Here is a 17,920-nt window from a genome sequence, read left to right on the forward strand (position 1 = left end):
CCCCACGATGCTCAAATGCTATCCCCAGCCTCAAGCTATCGGTCTCCTCCTCGGCTGCACTATTGTTCCCGCGTCGACCTGCCATTGGCCTGCTCCCCATCCCGGCACAATGCGATTTACCATGTTGCAATTCAAATACCCTAACCCCCATTGGCTGCCAGGCACTCATTGGCTGCCAGAAACCCATAAATCAACCACCAGAGCACCTTGCACCGTCTTATCTCTCGCCATGGCCTGTTGGTTTGGGGCCTTGGTTCTCGTAATTCGCAGCCAAAAACGCGGCATCCTCCCGCGAGCTGAAACTCGGGCCTCCGCGGATTTCCAAAACCGGCTCTGGCGCCGGATCTGTTTGATTTGTGCGACACCGCACCGCTGCAGCCTGCTCTGCCTGGTCGCTGCCTGTGGATGTGCGTTAATTCTGCCTTCTCCCTGGCGCTCATGACCAGTCCACACCTCGCGGCCCGAGGCTGCTTCCACAGTTTGATCCACAACGCGGAGCCGCTGGGCCACAGGGAATTGAACTGAAAAATGTGGGAATTGTAGCAAAACCTTTTTATTGTCTGCCTCACCTCACCCTTCCTCGATAAACCCCTGGCTTGTGTCTGACCTCTGACGTCGTTTTCTCTGGCCCATTCACTCTCTTCCTGCGTCATGTGCTTGATAGTGTCGGCACGGCATTTTGCTTCGCACTGATAACAATTAGCAGCCACAGAGCAAAGATAACGACCGTCCCGGCGGCACAGGGTCTCCAAACCATGATGGTTTTCCGAACGTTGCTGAGAAATATTCTTGAAATCACAAAGTTGCAATATCTGGTCCGTATCAGCCTTCTGCCTTAGCTTGGACCGCTGATGAGTCAACCATGGCACTGCGAGTTTTGCGAATAGAGTCAGCTATCTCCCCACAGTCTCACTGGTCGACATTCTCACTCATCTGCCCAAACCCACACCTCTAAGGCGGGCCCCGTTACCAAGTAGGCTTTTTTTTTTTTTTATTGAGTGGTTTCTCTTTTCTTTTTTTTCATGATTCACCCGCCCTGCTATCTGACTATCTGTGTGGAAACCTATTCGCAGGCGATCCCCTGCCGGTTTTCGCTTTTACCTATTTTGCATCCGCTTTATTATTTTTTTTTTTTTTTTCCCTCTCACTCACCTTAAAATCCCCCCATCCCCGGCGCCCCAATCTCCCCTAACAAAAATTTCACCACCAAACCTCCCTCGAATACAAAACATCTTGTTTGCTTTATCATGTTCCTCATTGGGCCCGGGCTAGGCCACCGCCCGCCACTTTCCTTTTCCCTCGCTGCCTTCCTCCAGAAATACCTTATCCGCCAGAGCCTCTTTCCAGCGCTCCTGGGCTCCAACATCCACTGGATCGGCAACTCCACACGTGCTGCTGCCCACCTGTGTGCCGCTGACGACCTCGAGCTCTCCTTAGGAAATGACCAGATCGAACTCTTTGACAACTACCTCGCTCCTGCCAAACAGCCAGAGTTCAACTTCCCCGTGGAGCTCGACGAGCCCACACCTTGGGGTTTCGACTTCTCCGTGCCTGATTTCTCCCTGACTCCATCTCTTTCTTCGTCCTACCAGACCTCCGTGCTGAGCTACCAGGAGGAGATTGAGCCTCCAAAGTCTCACTTTGCGCTCAACATGATTGGCCTCCACCAGCCTCCTCAGGCCTTCCAGGACTTTAGAAGATCTCCAAACGCAGACTCCCCAGCCACCGGCTGCAGCGAGCTGCTGGCTCTGTTTATGGACGAGCTCTTTATGAAGAACGGCCCCATGCCCACCAACTTTGCTTCTGGCTATATCGAACTGCCACCCATGGCTCCTGTTCCCCAGGTGAGGAAGCGCAGAGTCTGCGAATCTCCAGAGTTTGAGGCCAAGAAACTCAAGGTTGAGCACGAGCTGTTCGACGACCGCAAGGAAGCCAGACATGTGTGTCCCGAGTGCAACGCTTCGTTCAAAGTCAAGTCGTACTTGACCCGCCACGCCCGCAAACACACCAATGCCATGGCTTTCATGTGTCCCTTCCACGACATCTCCACCCAGGACAATTTCGGCAATGTGATCAAGCTGGCCACCAAATGCCACCCTACGGGCGGTTTTTCCCGTAGAGACACCTACAAAACGCACCTCAAGGCGTTGCACTTCATCTACCCGCCTGGCACCAAGTCGAGTGCCAGAAACAGCACAGGCGGCCGCTGCGCAGGCTGCTTCGAGTACTTCGAGAGCAATGCCCGCTGGTTGAAGTACCACATTGAGTGTGATCAGTGCAAAGGCTTGCAGGAGCACGGCAGAAGCGTCAAGGGCAATGGTTGCAAAAACAACAGCCACTCGGGGGCCCTGGGGCCTGTCAAGGCCGAGTGCTACGACTAGACCGGCTCTAGTCGGCAGCTTGTTCTTTTCACTTCTTCGGTGCCTCCAGCGCACGCTTTTTCTACACTAATCTTCAATTCATGGCTTTCTTGTCAATATAATATGGTCGCAACTCCAATTGGCGAAGCTTGTTCGCTGATTGTTGGTAATTGTGTGTCTATACTTAACGTGTTATCATGTCAACAACTACGTAGAACGGTAAGCCCACTGCATCCAAAGAGATGATGAAAGTTTCAAAACAACAATTGACATCAAAGTCGCAATTGGGTCTGGAAATTGTTCTCCAGACAATACCTTCAAAAATGGACAACTTTCCAAAATCAAGCCGAATCAAACCTCAAGATTCAACCCCTTCCATCGTTCGAAGCATTGCTCAATTCGCTATCCTCTTCACCCTCCATGTAACCTTCCAAGCCATCATGCGGGTCGGAAATACAGTTCCCTTTACACATGCAGATAACCCTCTCTACTTAACAAAAAGCGCAAAAAATAAACCTGTCACCATAACCAAAAGGTTTTGAACCAGGCTCAATCTCAGGACTCACCATATGAATTTGGCCCAAACAAACGTGCTTCGTGCACTGATCTCCGTGATTTTCATATGTTTCTGAATTTTCTTTGATATGGTGCAGCCTAGTTACAACACCCATCTCTGTAGAGCGCTAAATATGCTAACGGACCGACGTCAGGCTTGTGACGAATAGGGCGTCGGATGGCATGAAAAAGCATTATTCCTTGCAGAAGGCCGGGACCAATAAAAGTTTCCGGACATAAGCGACACTAAATTGAAAACCCAAAGCCTCAAACGCACTATGTGATGTTTTAAACTTCTCGGTACCATGGCCCGCCCAATGCACTGTTATCTTCGTTGTGTAGGTATATGTCCATCATAAGTGTATCCTTGAACAAAGTGGACCAAAGAGCTGAAAAACACTGGAAAGCCAAGATTCTTTCATGCTACGAGAGATCCTAGAGTACGTCATTTTTCCTTTTCTTGAAAGGTTTAGCCTGTATTCACTCGCACAGCGGTTAAGAATCCACACTTGTTGTATCCAATGGCTCATCATAGGCCTTTATGCTTTTGTGCCGACAAACGGAGCCTCAGTCGATGGGGCCATGGGCCTGAACAGACTCAGCATGTTGACGTTTTCGGACTGTGTTGGTTCGAAATTATTGATGGTCGATTGACACAAAAGCACGGCTTATAAGAACCCAAGCATGGTGAGATACAGTTATGAGCGACTTAGGAATATCCACAGTAGAATCTGGTTGCTGGTTGCTTGTGGGCTTTTGACGTCTCAGACCACTGGGCCCCTGGTAAAACACAAAGTAGAGTTTTTTTGGACATTCTCTGATATAAATGGCACAAAGACGCTGAAGTATTTCATAGAAGGAAGCTAGACGAAGGGCGCCGATGTAAGTGTCCCTTATGAATTACAAAACAGATCTTTAGGTCTCAACTTAAACGGCTATTATTGATCTATTTATGCTTTCGAGGACGTTGTGTGCTTCCGTAGCACTAAGTCCTTGAGATGATACTGTAAGTTCAGCTTTTCAACTCTGGACTGACGATCTCATAACATTCGTTACCATCAGTATTCCCATCCGTTGTTGTGATTATTGTCTTTACGTGACTTCAGAGCTTGCAATGCAGCGTCTCTCCACCGGCTTGCCTCTAGGGTATCATTTCATCACTCTTTATTTGATGGCGTTACCTTTGTTTAAACCGCTCTTCAACCGACGATAGTTGTGAATAGCGACATCTGTTATCTGGTATACCATCAAGATACAACAATCGAAAGCACGAAGAACTGTTCTCCAGACCGTGGCCATGAATCCCTGGTACCACAAAAATCACGAGTTCTTCTGGAGCCTTTAATTTTCTTCTCACCACCTTATTTACTTCATATCTGAGCTCTTCATGACTGAACCAATGTAATCCTGAAGGTAGTCATTTTCGTGGGTATATTTCTCACAAACGGCCTGGGAGTCACGCACATTCTGAAGTAGTTTGGTGATTTCCTCCTTGAGATGTAGCACCTCTTCCACTTTCTGCTGTTTAGCTTCACTCATAGTAGTTGAAGATTATCAGCGCGCTCTGATATGCTAGTAGCATAAGGTCGGTGCAGCGATACGATATCTGACACTGCATTGAAATGAACTTTACAAAATAATATGGTTTGCTTGAACACTTTATAATATCCGAAACACCACTCTATGTAATGGCTTTTATGTTCTCCTTTGTAAAGTCAGTCAAGCCAAAAGGTTGATCCCTATAGCCCCTCAATACCAAAAAGTCCTTCGCTTATTGAATAAAGATGATTTTTCTGCAATCATGAAGAAGCTTCTGCTTTTTTTCTACTATTACTGCCAACTTGAACGTCCAACGGGCGATTCAACAGTATCAACGCCTTCACCAGTCGTGCGTTGCCCAATAGCCAGCACCGGCCAAATTGAGAAAAAAATGAGCTAATCTTAACCAATTTGCTATAAACTACATCATGTCTACTATTCTTGACAAATCTTTGGACGACATCATCTCCACCAGAAGAACCAAGAAGCCTCAGGGTAAGAAGAAGGTCGTCGGTAAGGGCGTGGGCAAGGTTCAGAAAAAACAACCTGTTTCTTTCCAGAAAGTGGCCAAGAAGGTCGCCCCCCAGCCCAAGCCAGCTTTGGATTTGACTTACGCCACTAAGGTGGTTGCTCAGGGCTTGCCCCGTGACTTGAAGCAGGATGCTATCAAGGTATGTTAACGATTTCTCAGGATGAGGATCGGGAAGAGAAGGAAGTAGTCTTGAGCTTGCCTGGTGCAAGGGATTGACGAATCTTCTCAGTGAGCTTCGTGTGATTTGTGACAGCAACTCAAATGAGCTCAGCTGGCGGGCCAGATGAAGCCAAGACGCGTGTCTGGGTTTATGGCCGCCATTCTATGAGGTTGTCGGCGAGCGGATGGTATTTGAATGATAGGCCTAGGGATAGGCGCATGGAATGGGATTGACCGTTACATAAAGGTCACATTATTCATTTGGGAATTTGGAATACTGGGAATTGGGAATATCACACATTTTGAGAGACGGGCACTTAAGGATCATCTTTATTGCACAGGACACATACAACCCTGTGTAAGCAGCATTAATGCTTGAAAAGCAGAACAAGTCATTTTATCGAAACATAATCAGCAATTGATTCGACTTTGGCAGCTGGACTGTCGCACTATTTACTTCATGCCCCCATCACCTATCCCTTTATCATTCACAACGCCGAATACATTGCGTTTCAAGCAATGTACATGTTTGAAATTCTGTTTCTGAACAGTGTCAATGTGTCCGCAGGGACCCGCAACCATATCATGGTCTGGTGCATCAGAGCGTCTCAAAGAGACCACGATCTCACATTCCTGTTTACCCCCCTTTTTTTTCAAAGTTTTAACTAACAAACGTAGGAATTTTTCCAGTCGCAAGTTGGCGGTGTGTCGCAGGTGTCGATGAACTACAACGAGAAAGGCCAGTTCAGAGGTGTTGCCACAATCGTGTTTAAGTCGCACAAGAATGCTGTGCTGGCTGTGGAGAAGTACAACAATGCTCCTATCGACGGCGGCAAGTCCAAGTTGAAGATGGAGTTGATTGTTGACCCAACCAAGAAGCCTTTGGCTGCTAGAATCAGTGCTAACCAGCCAAAGCCTGTCGCGCAGACACCTCAGGTAAAGAAGAAGCAGGCTCTTAAGGAGAAGGTGCAACATAAGAGACAGCAGCTTCAGAAGAAGCCTGCTAAGCAGACAAAGGCCAAGGCTGCTAAGCCAGCAAAGAAGACTGCTGAGCAGTTGGACCAGGAGATGTCTGACTACTTCAACAACTAAGACAGTGGCTTATTGGCTGCTCACCCATGGCTCGATATATGGGTTTGTAAAAGTATATACGTTGATATAGGTTCCATGTTACAGGACAAGGACCAGACCCTACAGCCGTATGGGGGTAACTGCACATACGCATTCTCGACCGTTGGTGCGGTACCACAATCGGTGATAGTTTCTTAAGGCGCATACTACTAATGTATTCGTCGCGCTAATACTAGACTAAAACACGTATGCCCAATATCGATTATATCATAACGGCAGAGTTCCATGTGGACAAAGGGCCTTCCATAGTCCATCAACATCCTCAGAATATTCCTGGCTATGACTTTCTCCCGTTTCTTCCCGAGCTTATGCTTCCTGACCAAATCCATCGTCGAGACGAGGACTTCACCCTTTTCCTCCTTTTCAAGAACAAAAGTACGGGTCATTTCCAGTATAAGAATGATGGCCAATGTGAAGATGATATTTATTTCATGTACACGGTTGTGAAGAATGTCAGCGACGATACGGTGAGGAGAGGTCTGATAATCAAGGCTCTCTGTATAATCACAAAACTACCCTATTTCAAACATTTCCGGCCATTGCTCTTGATATGTTTGGACAGCTACTTTGAGAGTGACGACCCAAGTCTTCTCGCCGAATTATACACGGCTATCAATTCTAATGACTTCAGCGTGAACAGCACTGAACAATCGCTACTCAAAAGACTACTTATCAGTCTGGTTCTCGATTTGCCCATCAGTGATAAGATATACAATGACGAGAAGTTCAGAAATAAACTTTTGGGTATCAAGAAACCAAACGAGGAAATATTCATTCGCAAGGATTTATCCTACAACTCAGTTGTGACCTTCAGAGGTATGAAAATACCCGTGAAAGTGCCGCTTTTGCAGCTTCCAGACACTGTGGGAGACTACATGAACCCAACGGATCTTAATCTAAAGCCCAATCTTATCAATTTGTTGAGCGCTCGATTGGCTACTGACCACCACAATAATGAATTGACCATATACGGTCTCGCCACACCACCCATCATTGTTTTAATTAATGCAATCTTGACGGGAAAAAGAATCATTTTTTTGAGTTATGACAATTCCGCGGGGCACATCATTGACTTGATCTTGCTAACGTTAAAAGTTGTCTCAGGTGGAGGTATACTTACTGGGATCCTCAAGAACTATAACGTGTTCCCGTTGATCGATCTTTCCAAGATTGACATCTTGTCTGAATGTGATTCCTACTTGGCGGGTACCATTAATCCCTTCTTCAAAGCTCACGAAGCTATTTGGGATCTCCTTTATGACATTGACGCTAATGAGTTCCACGTTGCCTCCGCACTCAAGCAGCCCGAGATTCTGAAAAACTCAATCATTAGTGAGGATGCACGATTCTTGTCTAATTTGCAATTTTCCCTTTTCACTTACAGTGACGACTTGACTACGTTACAGCTAATATTCCGCAGGCACATTAATGAGCTCATAAGAATCTTGGTGTCTCTGCGAAACTTTAACGATCCTGGCAACAGGAAACGAACCCTTCTCATGGATGGTGTGGGATATTACTGGCACAGTGATACCAGCAAGCTCGTGGAAATGTCATGCTACCAGATAATATCCTCAAGGTTTCAAGACCTCATGTATTCGGGAAAGTTCTCATACAGCTTGCTTCTTCCTAATATGTCCAACGAACTCAACCTTATGATTGACCTACAACACCACTTGCAAAAATTATACAATGTGACCAATGCCAAGACTACACCAGCGAAGGTGAACGAACGTGAGGTTTGGTTCAACATCCTCAAGTACCTTATTAGTGGAAAGTCTTTGGAAACGTTCCTTCTCGTCACATATCTAATACCCCCAAACTCCTCGACCAGTTTACAGAGCTCCGGCGCACACGGCGGCAACATGACGATATTCGACAAGAATAAAGGTATCGAGCTCCTACTTATGAACTTGTTCAACCAAGACGACCAGATCAAGCTGAATGTGGTCATGATTCTCCAGGAATTACAAGACAACTTTTTCTGCGGTTGGTGCCTCAATAATTTCATGAAATCTAATTACGTTTATGAGGTTGCATTCAATGACCTCGTGGACGCTATGTGAGCCATGTGAGCCTATGCCAATAAAGCCAAAAACAAACGCCATCGTTATGCTAAAATTCACTCTTTATATCCCAACTACAGAAAATCCGACAGTAACCCCCAATGCTATTCACAAGTTATTATCCTATTTACACGCCTAATTCCTCTCGTCATTGTCCTTGGAGTTCTTATTCTTGAACACATTCCAAATACTCAACCGGTCACCAGGAGTTCTCGACGAGTACGCCTGGCCAGCACCCACATACTTGGATTCACGTCCCTTACCCTCGTAATTGAGATTTGGGTTATTGGAGGGGAATCCCCTGCGCTTATGGCTATCTTCGAATTCTTCACTATTCTCCAAGCTGGTGTCGCTGTCTTTCAAATATCTCTCTTCCTTGTGATGAGCAATGTGTCTTTTCCCCAAGATAACGAGACCCACAGCACCGGCGCTATAAAGCACCAACTTTGTGGCCAAGCCTCTGCTGGTTTCCATGATGAAAAGTGGTTTGAGGTTTTGTCCTGCAGCCGATGGGCCCTTGTCCTCATACAAATATCCTTTCCGGTTATGAGAGGCAGGCAGGTGCGATCTCAATGTGGGGACTGGAAGCAAACGTGAATCTGACACAAAACTGGGAATCGCCCGATTTAGGCAAAGAAGGGCTTTTAAAGCCATTTAATAAGGAAAACTCATCCTCAAACCTTCACACCAGGCTTGTGTTTCAGATGTTACCCGAGGATCAGCCGCATCGGCAACCGACTGGGGGTATTTTCAGTGCACCATTGTGAGGAGCCCAAAAAGGCCGAGCGAAGAAAAAAGTTAATTTCTCAACCTAAAATCTATAGTGCTACGTGCTGATTTCAGACTACCTGTCTTGAAACCCACCATACTAGTCACGTTGATTTCACCAATTTATATTGTCATAACGGCCCTCACCGTGTGCGTCCTTGCTGCTACCATGGGCTCTTTGCAGAAATTAAAGTTTTTGATAAAGTCGTTTATCTTCGGCTCTTTAATCTCCACCTGTGCCCTTTACGGCGTGGTGGCCTCTGTTTTCCTTCGACTCATCGGTAAAGCAGAATATGCCCAGTACACGGTGGCCAAAGTTTTTTACTGGTTGTTCAGCCGTCTTATGGGCATCACCATCACCGTCAAGAACGAACATTTGTTGCATCGCAAGCCATCTGTGGTCATTTCCAACCACCAGTCGGCTTTGGACATTTTAGTGTTGGGCAAGATCTTCCAGCCCGGCTACACTGTCACTGCCAAAAAGGCCTTGAAGTACTTTCCCTTTTTGGGCTGGTTTATGCTTGCTTCTAAGACCTTCTTCTTGGACAGAGCCAAGGGCGAGAAGGCCAGAAAGGTGTTGGACAATGCGCTTTTGAGCTTAAAGGAGAACGACAGATCGCTTTTTATGTTCCCTGAAGGCACCCGTTCTGCCACCAAGAAGTTGGACATGCTTCCTTTCAAAAAGGGTGCTTTCCACCTCGCCAAGCAGGCCAAGATCCCCGTCATTCCAGTGGCTGTTCAGAACTACAGCACCTTGTTCCTGTCCAGAGACAAGATCTTCAAGACTGGTGAAATCGTTATTGAGGTTATGGAACCAGAGCCCACCGACCAATTGGAGACCAAGGAGGACGTCGACGAGTTGGCTCTTCTGGTGAGAAACAAGATGCTCAAGTCTATTGAGCTGATGGGCTATGCATCCGTACAGGGTCAGAAGACGACTCCACCCCCTCCTGTTGTTGAATCTCAGGATGCTGCCTCCGAGGAGAGTATCGAGCTTGTCTCCGAGTCGACTCCATTGATCTCGACCGATTAAGCCTTAGCTAGAGCATGTACAATACTTAGAAATTAGAAACGCAAGCGTAGAGGGAACCTACCCGGAACTTGGGTTCACCATCAAAGGTGTGAGAAATATTAGAGCTCCAGCTCCCTCAACGAAACGAGACATACGGTTTGACAGACTTAAACCACCTAGATTATTTTAGATAGACACATACAGCTAAAAGTGAGGTTGAGGTCTCCACATAATAGGTTTGAGAAATGTGCAATTGCAGGGAAGCACGTAATGCTTTAATCTTCTGGAATACGGAGGAGAGCCACCACATCATGGAAACGCCCCATCTATAACCCTAAGACCCAAAAAGTTTCTCAAGCTGCTCCAACCTGCTTCTCAAGTATTTCAAATCGGGAATGTAGTCACTAGAATAAATATTAATAGGGAGTGAGTGAGCCGCTTGCCAATACGCGTTTACATTACTAATTCAGTTAGGGTTTGAGTATTTTTCGGGATATGATCTGAAGACGAAAAAGGCTTTTTTTAGAATTCTGGTATTTACCATCGATGGGCATCCCTGAGACACGCCCAATGAGTATATTCAGACGCGTAGCTGGGTCTTGATGCTCGGCCATTGTCTCAAAATTGGCGAATGAGCCACGTCCACTCGCAAAGCCACAACAGTAATTAGTGGTTTTACGTGATCGGCAATGAAAAAAAAAAAAAAAAAAAAAAAAAAACGTAAAAGTTAAAAAAACTAAAAAAAAAAAAGGTTTGACCTGAAAGGGCCATTGGCTGTAAATTAATCTGATTGGATCGAAATGATAAAAAAGGAAGAGCTGCAATGTAGCTCTCGCTGACTCGGAAGTGCCCCTACTGATTCACAGGACAGACCGAGACAGGCTTGAAACAGCGGGCATCGCCAGGTCTAGAAAAACCAGGGAGCTGCTTCGACCTTCAAAATCTCTACAAGTTTCTTCGATTCTCCTCCCAGTTATAAATTTATTGTTTCTCGAGGAAACCCTAACCTCTGTATTACGCCTTCTAACTGATTCATCACCGAACATCAGCGGCAGAAAAAAGCGCGTCTAGGAACAAAAACCAACAACACCTTTTTCCCAGAGCCAATGTCAGAACCCGACTTGCTGCACCACTACAAGGTGCTCAAACAGTTTCTTGATATCCTGGATGACCTGGGCAGCAGGACAAAGCTGAACCTGCTGCGTGCCATGCGGGCCAGAGAAAAGCTCCTCAAATTACTGGGAGCTCAGTTTCGTGAATTAAGTACCGATGTCTACGACGAGTTGAAACGTCGAATTGACGAGTCACAGGCAGAGCCAGACTTCTTGCTTCCCAAGCTGACGTTCCATCCTAAAAGAAACCAGGCCAGACAAAAGCTCTCGCTGTTGCCTCAAACCAGGTTCAAGGACTTGGTGCTGGATATCAGCTACGAGATCTCTAGAAGAAACTTGCACATCCCGCCCGAAAAGCTGGCACCACCATCGGAAACTGCCTCAGACAGGGATATCCGCCGCTCTAACGACACAGAGCCTTCAGTTCCTTCCGCTCCCTCGGTGCGCTCAGATCGCGATCAGAGCCACCATATCGATGGCCCACAAGATGTATCTCATCTGACCATGGATGAGCCTGCCGCTAACTCAACGACGCAAGATCCGGACATTCTGCAGCTCTCCCATGAAGAGAGCAAGCAGACCATCGCAGTGCAGCCCACGACGGTCATTCCAACTAAGGCGAACTTGACGTGGTCCAGTGACGAAGAGGAAGAGGAAGATCATAGGGCTATTAAGGGCGCCGCTGCTGGGGCAGGCGTTGGTGCGGCAGCAGGTATTGCAGCCAAGAGCCTCATGCCGAATGGAGACAGCAAGGAGCTAGAGGATCTCAAGCTGGCGCTTCAGAAAGCTGAAGAGCGGGCCAGTGAGCTTGAAAGAGCGAACGAGGAGCTTAAGAGCAACCTAGCTACAACCCTATCTCAGAAAGATACACTTGAAGCCGAGAACAAACAGCACCTTGCGAGAGGCACTGATACTAAGGAGCTCAATGCTCTCAGAGATGAAATTGAGGGCTTGAAGTCTTCCGCTGCGGCATTGAGGTTGGAGAACCAGGCTTTGAAGAACAAGAATTGGAAAAATTCTCGTCACCAATCGCGTGACCTCGCTGCTCTTTCTAGAGAGAACTCGCTGTCGGGCCAATTGGCTTCGCTGCCAGGCCAGCTGGGATCTCGTCCTCACTCTGGCTCCCTCAACCATGCAGTTGACCTCGCTGCTAGAGGCTCACCAACTCACTCGCCTTCTAGAAGTATCGCCTCAAATCGTTCGGGCCCTGATGTCAATAGCGAGTTGAAGAAGCTCCACGAGAAGATGGCTGCCTTGGATGCGCCACAGAACTTGCCCTCCACCTCGAGAAGAGAATCTCTGTTGAAGGCAGAGGCATTGAAGTGGCAAGAAAGATACCAGGATGTCCAGGCAGGTATTATCAAGAACAATCTCCTATCAAGCCTGCCTCAATTGCAGAAGCATGTGTCGCCTTCGGGCTTAATACCCTCACAGAATGCTTCTGACTTTTTCGCATCCATCGAAGCATTTTTGATCAGCCTTTATGATGACGAGGCAGATTCAGAGCTTCTCTTTGAAAGAATATCCAATGTTGCCCTTCTAGCGAACAAACTTGCTTCAGTTGGCAATAAGAGCGCCCTTTATGAAAACGACCATCTCGCTGTTAATGTCAGAGAAGCCGCTGGTCATTCTTTGACTGCCACAAGATATTACGGCTCGAATAAGAAAATTCTTCCTAGAGTTGTTGTCGAGAGAAGCGTCGACGAACTTGCATTCACCGTGTGTGATCTCGTGTCCACATGTAAATTATCTGACGGCACCGTTCCCCAAGAACAACCAATTCCTGTTCCTGATCAATCTAAAGATTCCAATGATGCTATACGACCCCTCAAAATCGGAAGATCGACCAACCTCAGTCCTCCAGAGGACAATCACAGTTACAACGACCAGTCTCGCGGTTTGAGCCCGATGGAAGACTTTTCGACACCTAGGCTGCGGGGCTTGTCCGCTGACAATCTACAGCGTCAAGACGATGAGCCTATAGACAGCCCTAGTCCATCTAAGATTCTTCCAGGATCATTGCCAGTAAACGAAGCTGTCGATCAGGAAAATACAAAGAAGGAGGAGCCAGTGAAGAAGTTGACCATGTTCGAAAGACTTTCGGGCACGAGGAAAAAGGAGACTAATTTATCCGAACCAGCTCCTCCTCAAGAGTCTGTGAAGCCCAGTGAATCTACATCGAGCCCTGCCAACTCAAGCAGTGTTGGTGCCACCGGTGCTGTAGCGGCTGGAGCCCTTGGAGCTGCTGCTATTGGGGCCTCTGCCGTTGGTGCCACTACTACCGGTGCTACTGCTAACGGCACCGATGATTCAGCTATTGCTGGCGATGCCAAGGATTTGGAGTCGAAAGATCGCTCTTTGACCGAGTCCAACACAAGCTCTAAAGCAGAAGGCCTCATCAATAAGAAGGTCCCCGAATCCTCTGAGGGTGGCAGAAGTCCTTCGCAGAATAAGGAAAACTTAGCTCCATCAACTCCACACTCTGCTTCTAAGACGAATATCTTGGATAAGGTGAGACAATTCGAAAGTCCAGAAGAATCGCCTTCAAACAGACTCATCTCCAAGACGAAATCTCCCTCTCTGATGTCAGTCAAGAATGCGAAGGAGTTATTTACTGAAAAAGCTGCCGAATCAGCAAGTCCGAGCCAACTGAGCCCCAATGCATCTAAATCGAACGACAACACCCCTACAAGAAGCAGAAGTCTATTCCAGACTTTGAGGAACAAATTCGCTGGTGAGGCAAAGACTGAAGAGGCAAAGGCTGAAGAGGCGAAGGCTGAAGAGGCGAAGGCTGAAGAGGCGAAGGCTGAAGAGGCAAAGGCTGAAGAGGCAAAGGCTGAAGAGGCAAAGGCTGAAGAGGCAAAGGCTGAAGAGGGAAAGGCTGAAGAGGGAAAGGCTGAAGAGGGAAAGGCGAATGAAGATGACGAGCCCAAGGAGACCGAAAGGCAGACTGTTCAGCCAGACGTCCTTCCGGAATCAAACGGCAAGCATGTGGATGTGAAGGATAGTGTCACTAAGGCTGCTGTTGGTGCTGCTGCTGGCGCAGCAGCTTATGTGGGAGCTGATAAGGTTGCTGACAGCATCAAGAAACTGGACGAAAAGCCTACTGATGATGGTGACTTGAATAAAGAGCCAGTGGACAAGTTCTCTGACGCACAAAACCACGAAGTAACCCAAAACGAGGAACCCATTGTTACTAAGTCTGAAGCAAGATCCATAGAAGCCGATGAAGAGCAGGGGTTGAAACCTAAACCCTCTTTGAAGTCGCTTTCAGGAAAGCTGCCATCATTCAAAGTGAAGAAGGTCAACTATGCTGAAAAGCAGGAAGAGTCAGAGGAAGAATCTGAGGAGGAGGAGGACAGCGACTACGATGATCAAGAGGAAGAAGCTAGACAAAGGCAGGAGTACAGAAAGTCCATGGCTGCTGCGACGTTTAACTTCGATTTGTTCGACATTGATGACCCTGACAACACATTGACGCAAGTTTTGCTTTACTTGGAGCATCAAACAGTGCAGGTTATTTCGACCATTCAAGACTTGTTAACGGCGATCAAGAAGCCAGATGCCACGCGTGGTGAGTTGAGAGAGAATTCCAAGGCTATTTCAGAGGTGATCAAACAGATGGCAGATGCTACTAAGACTTCCATGAATCAGACGAGGAATCATCAATTGAAGGAGCACGGTTCATGGGTGGTGACAAGTTTAGAGGACTGCAACCACCGCATGAACAACCTTTGCCGTCCTAACGCGGACAAGAGCGACGAGGAATTCGCTGACAAGAATTTCAAGCAGCGTCTTGCCGGTATTTCTTTCGACATTGCCAAGTGCACGAAGGAGTTGGTCAAGACTGTGGAGGAGGCCAGTCTCAAAGAGGATATCGCCCAGCTTGACGCAAGGCTCAACCAGCCTGATGACGACTTGACTTAAGCCGATGAGGCTGTTGTACATTAGAATCAAAAAATGCTATCATGAATGCGGTCGTAGTCTATCGTATGTACTTGGAGAGAAACTGCCGGTGTTTATCCGAACTAACCGAGTCCGTTGTGAACTTTGTTTCGCTCTCTTCCTTCTTTTGCGGAGGTCTCCTTCGAAAAGGCGTATTTCTCCAGCCCTTTTTTCGTAGTTCAGGTTTTTGCTCGTCCTTGGCTTTCTTGAGGTCAGCAATTACCTCCCTGGATTCCTTGTTTTCCCCATCTTCTCGTTCGTCATCAGATAGACTACCACTTTCCGTACTTGAAGCATCAGTATTCGGCGACTCCTGGTAGTCCTCTGTCTTTGTTCGTTTGTTGATCATCTCCGACTCTTCTAAGCTTCTCTTGGTTGGACCTACCTTGGCTCCTTCGATGTCGGGTCTAAGCTTGAGCTCTGTCTGTCCAGCTAGTGCACGTGAATGCTGAATAGTATTTTTTATAGCATTATCTCGACCTCGCTTGCTTTCTAGCGTAGGCCTATGGTTAGTCGTCATGGTGGTTGTTCGCACTGAGTTGATGTGTGTAATGAGGTGACAGAGGAGCTGTACTATAATAAATTAAAGAATTTGATTGCTAGGATTTTAACAAAATGACGCAGAAGAAGATGTTTTTTTCTGGTTTTCTTGTTTTCGCATAAACCTGCGTTCTTCGATATTTTCCCTACATGAGCAAGTTCGATGTAGTGATGACGATTGATGCCTTGTTATGCATGGTCCAGGTACCTCGCAGCGCAACACCTGAGGGAGTAAGTAAGAATGGCTTGGTATGGAAACATGTAATTCTGAGTGTTTCTACAAAATTTGCACGGGGATAATTTTTACTTTTCCATGTAAAATAGCTTGATATAATATAGTTTTACATAAAATCTGGAGCGTGATGTGGCGATGTTATTAATAGATTTGAATTCGTCGTACTTATAGCTTCTGTTTTCGGCTTTGGTGACTACGGAGTGAAAAGCTCCAGAACGAGTCATCACGAAACTCGTCAATGAGTAAGGTCCTTTAATATACAAATGTTTTGTTGCTTGAGCAATGCTGGCAATCTCAGAAGCTACCCAGGCAAGATCGGTCACAACACAAATCCCATTATCCGCTGAGAGCAGGTATTAAAAACAATTGCCGAGTCGCCAACAATGCTAATTAGTCACGATGAATTGCACACGGCATAATCCTATCTCTGCTAAAAGAAGGCCAACAGAACTACTCTTCACCACTTTCAATCTCGTCCTCCCATCCATCATCATCATCGTCGTCGTTTCTTTTCTCGGGAAACAAGTCAGCCATGATGGGTCCTCCCAAAGCAGTCAAAAGCTCGGAGACCTGGCCAGCCACATCGGGATCCATTGCTTCAGCAGCCGCGCTGTTCAACACCCTGTAACCTTGAGTGAGTCCGGAGCGTGCTTCATGAAGAGAAGACTGCACGTTTTCGTCTGTGGATGCCTTGACTTCTTCCAACTCGATCTCTCTGTAGTCGCTATCTTTAGGAACCGAACCCGGGTTGGCCTCACCGTAGATCTGCTTCGCCCGAAGAAGATGGGCCAATGCTTCGTAGTAAAATGCATCAAGAGCATTGTCATTGATTTCAGAGACAGCAGCAGCAATTGACGGAGCAGCCTCGTACATCTCGAGCTCGATTGCAAATCTGGCGAGACCAAGCAATGGTTGCACTAACTCGACGTATTCAAGGGAAGCATCATGAGCGTCTTTGGCCTCTTGCTCCAAGGCAGCTTTTCTTTCCTGAAACAAGTCCCATGAACGAAGCAATGCCTCCCTGGCCTCGTCGTTCTTCTGTTGAGAGATCCTGATCGATGCCAAAAGCGACAATGCTTCAGGATTGGACTCGTCTAGACTCAATGAGTGAGAGATCAACTTGTCACACTGCTCCTCAGCCTCAGGCTCCATGCACAAGTCAGTCATCCAGATTTCAATCTCGGCGAATATTCCCTGGTTCAACTTCTTGATAAGATGCCCGGCCAAGTCCTCCAGGGAAGGATACAATTTTGCTAACTCCACGAGCACTGTATCGTCAGAACCCAGGTTTTCCACCACCTTCTGGAGCTGGTCCTGGAGCTTACCCAAAGCGATGTTCACATACCCGATACCATCGGAACCGCCAATGATCTGGCCCAAATATAAAAACTTGTCGACACCCTGTGTTCCTTCAGGATCCAAAGATACAGCTTTTTCCAAAACATTGTAAGCCGACTCCACGTCGTTAGCTTCTAGAAGACACTCTCCAAACACCTCGAGAAGCCGAGGATTGTCCTGATGCTTGGCCACTTCAGGAGCCAAAAGCTCCATTGCTTTTGTCTCCTGGGACGTCTGGAGGAGCGCCCTTGCTCGTGCAATCACCTGATCCATGAAGAGTGAGTTGGTGATGATTTTGAGATGAGTGGTGAATTTCGCGATAGGCGATGAGGAGCTGAGTATGAGATATGTGGGTAGTACAGAGGGAATATATTGAAGAGTTTATGGAAGCCTTAGTAAGTATGGGTTTGAAGATCGATAGTCTGCTTCTTATATCACTCGTTGGGTTTTGACTCACATGGCATTTCCTTGATGCCTTTGGTATGGCTGCAAACGAACCAAACCCGGAAGAGACCCTCCATTGGGAGATTCGAATGGAACGTGGCAATGGCTTGGAGACGGAATTAAACCATTGTGCTTTTGAAAGATGGACTATTTATGAGATGATATGGACAGTTTATGCAATATT

At 47.0% G+C, this 17,920-nt stretch overlaps 7 protein-coding genes across 7 annotated transcripts; 5 read left to right on the forward strand and 2 right to left on the reverse strand. All coding sequences in view use genetic code 12, as the record gives it.

The window, feature by feature from the left end:
- Nucleotides 1–1,247: 1,247 nt before the first annotated feature.
- Nucleotides 1,248–2,381, forward strand: STP1 (Stp1p; the record flags this gene model as incomplete). The annotated part of the gene is made up of 1 exon (XM_025480151.1): nt 1,248–2,381. One exon carries the CDS (start codon nt 1,248–1,250, stop codon nt 2,379–2,381), a length of 1,134 nt encoding a protein of 377 aa, XP_025334451.1.
- A 2,501-nt stretch (nt 2,382–4,882) lies between these two features.
- On the forward strand, nt 4,883–6,237 carry CXQ87_001617 (RNA-binding protein; the record flags this gene model as incomplete). Its single annotated transcript, XM_025480152.1, has 2 exons — nt 4,883–5,125; nt 5,824–6,237. 2 exons carry the CDS (start codon nt 4,883–4,885, stop codon nt 6,235–6,237), a joined length of 657 nt encoding a protein of 218 aa, XP_025334452.1.
- A 227-nt stretch (nt 6,238–6,464) lies between these two features.
- Nucleotides 6,465–8,342, forward strand: MEA1 (Mea1p; the record flags this gene model as incomplete). The annotated part of the gene is made up of 1 exon (XM_025480153.1): nt 6,465–8,342. The coding sequence occupies one exon, from the start codon at nt 6,465–6,467 to the stop codon at nt 8,340–8,342; it is 1,878 nt and encodes a 625-aa protein (XP_025334453.1).
- Nucleotides 8,343–8,477: 135 nt separating this feature from the next.
- CXQ87_001619 (uncharacterized protein) lies at nt 8,478–8,816 on the reverse strand (the record flags this gene model as incomplete). The annotated part of the gene is made up of 1 exon (XM_025480154.1): nt 8,478–8,816. The coding sequence occupies one exon, from the start codon at nt 8,814–8,816 to the stop codon at nt 8,478–8,480; it is 339 nt and encodes a 112-aa protein (XP_025334454.1).
- Nucleotides 8,817–9,279: 463 nt separating this feature from the next.
- SLC1 (1-acylglycerol-3-phosphate O-acyltransferase) lies at nt 9,280–10,143 on the forward strand (the record flags this gene model as incomplete). Its single annotated transcript, XM_025480155.1, has 1 exon — nt 9,280–10,143. The coding sequence occupies one exon, from the start codon at nt 9,280–9,282 to the stop codon at nt 10,141–10,143; it is 864 nt and encodes a 287-aa protein (XP_025334455.1).
- Nucleotides 10,144–11,228: 1,085 nt separating this feature from the next.
- Nucleotides 11,229–15,161, forward strand: SPA2 (Spa2p; the record flags this gene model as incomplete). The annotated part of the gene is made up of 1 exon (XM_025480156.1): nt 11,229–15,161. One exon carries the CDS (start codon nt 11,229–11,231, stop codon nt 15,159–15,161), a length of 3,933 nt encoding a protein of 1,310 aa, XP_025334456.1.
- Nucleotides 15,162–15,219: 58 nt separating this feature from the next.
- On the reverse strand, nt 15,220–17,565 carry CXQ87_001622 (uncharacterized protein; the record flags this gene model as incomplete). The annotated part of the gene is made up of 2 exons (XM_025480157.1): nt 15,220–15,611; nt 16,419–17,565. The coding sequence occupies 2 exons, from the start codon at nt 17,563–17,565 to the stop codon at nt 15,220–15,222; spliced, it is 1,539 nt and encodes a 512-aa protein (XP_025334457.1).
- Between the last annotated feature and the right edge of the window lie 355 nt (nt 17,566–17,920).

The sequence above is a fragment of the Candidozyma duobushaemuli genome, assembly GCF_002926085.2.
Source record: "Candidozyma duobushaemuli strain B09383 chromosome Unknown B_B09383, whole genome shotgun sequence".
NCBI classification, from domain to species: Eukaryota; Fungi; Ascomycota; class Pichiomycetes; order Serinales; family Metschnikowiaceae; genus Candidozyma; species Candidozyma duobushaemuli.